The sequence below is a fragment of the Penaeus japonicus genome, unplaced genomic scaffold, assembly GCF_977035675.1.
Source record: "Penaeus japonicus unplaced genomic scaffold, GWHDUDI00000001_assembly GWHDUDI00000020, whole genome shotgun sequence".
NCBI classification, from domain to species: domain Eukaryota; kingdom Metazoa; phylum Arthropoda; class Malacostraca; order Decapoda; family Penaeidae; genus Penaeus; species Penaeus japonicus.
The window spans coordinates 42185742-42190741 of record NW_028234422.1 but is presented as its reverse complement, the minus strand read 5'-3'; the positions used below and the strand labels follow the sequence as shown (position 1 = coordinate 42190741).

Here is a 5000-nt window from a genome sequence, read left to right as displayed (position 1 = left end):
ATACCCTAGGGTGTGTTGGCAGGTGGGCACAATTTTTGGGGATATTTGTGTGTGTGTGTGTATATTTATTTATTTATTTATTTATTTATTTATTTACTTATTTACTTATTTATTTATTTACTTATTTATTTATATATTTATACAATATAAATTCACACACACACACACACACACACACACACACACACACACACACACACACACACACACACACACACACACACACACACACATATATACATACATACACACACACTTATACATATATACATACACATACATATCAGTGGCCACTTTAACATCAGTCCATTCATTGCCTGTTCCCCCAGAGGAGAGCTTGGACACCTATGATGTTGAACAAGTGAGTGAGGAGGACCGGGCAGTTGTCGAAGCAGACAGCTTTTGGTGTATGTCCAAACTCCTCGATGGTATCCAAGATAACTATACCTTTGCCCAGCCAGGGATACAGAACAAGGTGCAGCAGCTCAGGGAACTTATGAAGAGAATTGATTGTAAGTTGGCGATTGCAGTACTCTTTACCAATTTGATGAACAGATTGCTTGATTTATTCCATATTGTTGTTAATGACCATTGAAGGAGTTTGACCTCTCCTTTTTTTTTTTCTTTCACTCCCAGTCAGTCTCCACTGTCACCTGGAGAGACACGAGATCGACTACCTTCAGTTCTCCTTCCGGTGGTTCAACAACTTACTGATGCGAGAATTACCCCTGGGATGCACCGTGCGCCTTTGGGACACATTACATGCTGAGCCTGATGGCTTTTCCCACTTTGTCTTGTATGTCTGTGCGGCCTTCCTCAAACACTTCTCCCAACACCTGATGGCCCAGAGAGATTTCCAGGTGAGATGCTAATCTTTGCACATGTTTTATGGCTGCTGTTTTTGGGGAGTCTTTGTTATTTTGTTCATATTAAAGTTACTCTCTTTGTATTTTAAGAAAATATATTTTTTTTTTCTCTCTTTTTTTTTGTAGCATTAGTATTTTGGATATTGTTACTGTTAATGAGATTATAATTATTTGTATAATTCATATTGTTATTATTTTCACTATGTTTAAATTGTGTTGTTACTGTTTTCCTAGTTATTATAAGTTGTTATTGATAGTGTAATTATCATAATCAATATTATCCTTATTAATTTTGTTTTTAAAACTTTGCTTTGTTGACAATACCAGTATGAATGTTACTCATCCAATGAAATTAGTGTCTGCTATTAGCAGCATTGATATAGAATCTATATTAGAACTAAGAAATATTAATATTACTTGATGAATATTCCTCTCAAACAGTGCATACTTAACCAGAGCAATTTCATTTCTCCAACAGGGCCTAATGCTATTGTTGCAAAACCTGCCAACCTCAAACTGGTCCGACAGTGAAATCAGTCTCCTAGTAGCTGAAGCTTTCCGTCTCAAATACGTGTTTGCAGACGCGCCAAACCATTTACAAGCCAACAAAAAGTGATGCTAGATGATTAAGAAAAAGTGCGAATCCAGCCACATCATTACAAGCAGCCAATTTCTTTTGGGTGTGAATTTTTTTTTTTTTTTTTTTTTTTATTGCATATCACTGTCTGTATGTGAGATTGCAATAGAACCTGAAAAGTTCAATACTATGGAAGCACTTATCAAGCCAGTAGAGCTGTGGTAATGAAAGGGGGGAGGGGGAAGAGACCAAGGCTAGATATTTATTTAAAGTCGGGATATGGTACGACCAGTGAAGCAGAATGAGAGAGTGACTTTGATGTTTGAGGGGGACATTTGAGCCGAACTAAAGCGACTATGATGCAGTCTTGTATTAAGGAAGTATTGAGAATTTCACTTGTTTTATCTATTATTTTTCTTCTTTCTCCTCCTTATCCCCCCCCTTTTATCCCCCTCTCCTTCACCAGTTGTTCTTTTTAATTAGATATGTATATGCATTCTCTTATTTTTAGAATTATATCCTGATACTGAATAGGAATATGTTATACAGTATCTTGTGTTGCTTTATGTTGTACTTTTTAGTGGGACATTTGCAGCAGAAGAATATATTTCAGCCAATTCTTGGTTAGTATAAGGAGTTATTTACACATTCTTCTGTTCATGTATGAATCCATATCCTCTCCTAACAATGTTGTTGTGACTTACCATTTTATAAAGAATAAATCTATTATTTTTACATTAGAGGAATATATACATGCATGAATGAATTAGTTGTGAAAATTACAACATACACCAGATAACTTCTGAAGAGTACATGTAACCCTTTATTTACACCCATGCAGTACATGATCTGCATGTGGTGGCTCACCCCTCCTTCATAGGTCGTAGGTATAGATTCAGAAACTGTTTAACTTGTGTTTTGAAGGTTGTTTAACTACTGTATCCTCCAACTCCTCTATATCTTTGTCTGTCTTGAACCAGTGTTATTGTTTTATTTTTTTATTTATTTATTTTTATTTTTTTGCTAAATCTGTGATGATTAAATACATTCACCACAAGCTTAATTGGTTTACAGTATACAGACTGGAAGCTTTAGAGTGGATGTTCATATTCCCAAAAGAGCAGGATCTGAGAATAGGAAGTGAAAGCTAAATGACAAAGAGTAAGATTGTTTGTAGGAAGTTTAGCTTTTATTTCTATACTCTCCATATAGGGGGAAAGACAAAGACTATGACGAAAATGACAAGAGTCACTTTTCTTGGCACTTGTTACTCAGGCAAATTTGCATGATGCTCATTGTGTATGGAAGGACTCTCTAAGCAGAGATCCAAAATTACTGATGCTTTTGTTTTAAACATATCTTTCCTTTTCTGAAAATTAGATTTAGGAACATACAGGTAATTTCTATGGTTTATATTATCACATTGCAAATGTAATGCTGTAATGTCAGGACATAAGAGGTTACAGGTCCTAAGGGTGATGGAAATACAGTAAGACAAGTTTAAGATTTCTTTCATTTTGTTAATATTCACAGTTAACCAAAGTTTAATTAGTGGAGATTTGCAACTGTCTAATGAATAATGGTCAATGAATTGATATACCATTATGCTTGACTACTGCCATGAATTTTACAATACATTATTTTTGAAGTTTAAGATTTGTAAGATTGTCTTTATTCTTATTTGACCTCAAGAGTATATGATTCTGACATGTTTTACAAAATGCAACAAAATGTTCAAATGAATAAACCATTTATACCTACAACAAACATGTATTAAGAAGACAGCAAAGGACAATTACAATATATCATTATTGAACTTTGTTTCTCTTTGTTGTCAATGGAAGAAAGGCTACTGGTGGAAGCAGCATGTGTAACTTTTAACAGGAGGCTTTAGTTTATTGGTAGGATACTCAGAGCTCGAGGCAGTCCGGCGGAAAGGTAACAGTACAGAATATCAGTGCTAATTGATGGTGCTCTTTGTACACTCCCGATGTTGAAAGGTTATGTGGCGCACGGTCCTCTCGTAGACTTGTAATAAAAATCTTGGATAGCATTAACCAGTGAGATTTAGACAGTTGAGACTCGTTGCTGTGTTGAAGGACGTGAGGAACAAATTGTGATAGATGTTGTTAAGACGTGGTTCAGCACAGTGCGGTCTTTGAAAATGCCAGAGTTAAAATTCTCTAGAAGTGAGTGATTGTGGATATATATGTAATGTGTGTATATGTATGCTAATAACAACCTCCTTTGTTTTCCTTTGTCTGTCGGTGATATGTATTACATCTATTGTGTATTCATACATAAAGAATTTTATAAATAAGTTGTATTTTACTCTTCAGCTTAGAATAGATGGGATAAATAAGTGAAACTATGGAGGGATGACATTGATTATTTACAGAAAATGAGAGAAAAGTATAAAATAAGAGGCAAGAACTTTCCTGTCAAGCATTCCCACAGAATAATGCTACCGTTCTTAATAATGGTACTAATAAGGCATATTAGCATTTTCTGAACTGGTATTTGATAGAAGGGTAGCAGTAAAAAAAGAAGGATGTGTTTGTTTATATTGCATGACCATTTAAATGTAAGTATTGTAGTGGATTTGATAGACAGTATACATGCAAATGAATTTTGTCAGTGCTTTAATGACGAACATAAATACAAGTTAGCAACTCAAACAAATCAAATATGATTTATGCTGATATACAACATATTCATCTTCAAGACTGGCCACATTCTTTTTGCATTAGTTATTTCTTCAACGAGTAACTATGTACTTCCAAAAACTATTGGCACATAGAATTAAATTTTATAGTGATCATTAGTTTTGAAGAAAGCGAAAAAACGATAACTTCAGAGCCATTAATAGAATGTGCAGGAACGTTAGGAAATGTTAAGTGCAATAGATAATCAAGTAAGCACAAATTATGCCAATGAAGTTACTAAAATAATTCCTGACAATTCCAATCGGCCAGATATTATGTGTATGCGTACGCATGTATGTACATTAATGATAATGATGATTTAGGGCGTATTGACAGCCTTTTGTGAATGCAAGTCAAATTGTGTCTGTCTATTGTGTTGCTAAACTTTGTGCGTGCGAGTGTGTGTGTGTGAGTGTGAGTGTGAGTGTGAGTGTGTGTGTGTGTGTGTGTGTGTGTGTGTGTGTGTGTGTGTGTGTGTGTGTGTGTGTGTGTGTGTGTGTGTGTGTGTGTGTGTGTGTGTGTGTGTGTGTGTGCGCGTGTGTGTGTGTGTGTGTGTGCGCGTGTCTGTGTCTGTGTCTGTGTCTGTGTCTGTGTTTGCGTTTGTGTTACGTTTGTGTTTGTGTGTAAGTGAGCACCTTCTGTATTTGAAAACCTAAAAATCTTCGACCGACTTAAAAAAGAAGGCACGAGTGACGGCACACCAGCATCTCGATACAAATGCCATCTGGGTAACTCCGTCGGTCAGGTAATTACGAATTCGTACGTGTTGCTTTTCTTCTCAGTTCTTTTGCATCTCGTTCTCTTTTGTTCTTTTAGCAAACCATGAATTCCTTTGCATCATCGTTTATGTAC

The 5000-nt window shown here is 35.6% G+C and overlaps 1 protein-coding gene across 4 annotated transcripts in view; it reads left to right on the top strand.

Moving 5' to 3' along the window:
• Tbc1d22 (TBC1 domain family member 22) overlaps positions 1–3763 on the top strand; it is a 32140-nt gene extending 28377 nt beyond the window's left edge. For all 4 annotated transcript variants that reach the window (XM_086548471.1, XM_043016558.2, XM_043016559.2 and 1 more), the window contains 3 exons: positions 330–512; positions 637–860; positions 1345–3763. In XM_086548471.1, coding sequence (XP_086404597.1) covers positions 330–512; positions 637–860; positions 1345–1482 — 545 coding nt within the window. In that variant the 3' untranslated portion in view covers positions 1483–3763. The remainder of the gene's footprint in view (positions 1–329; positions 513–636; positions 861–1344) is intronic.
• Positions 3764–5000: the final 1237 nt, after the last annotated feature.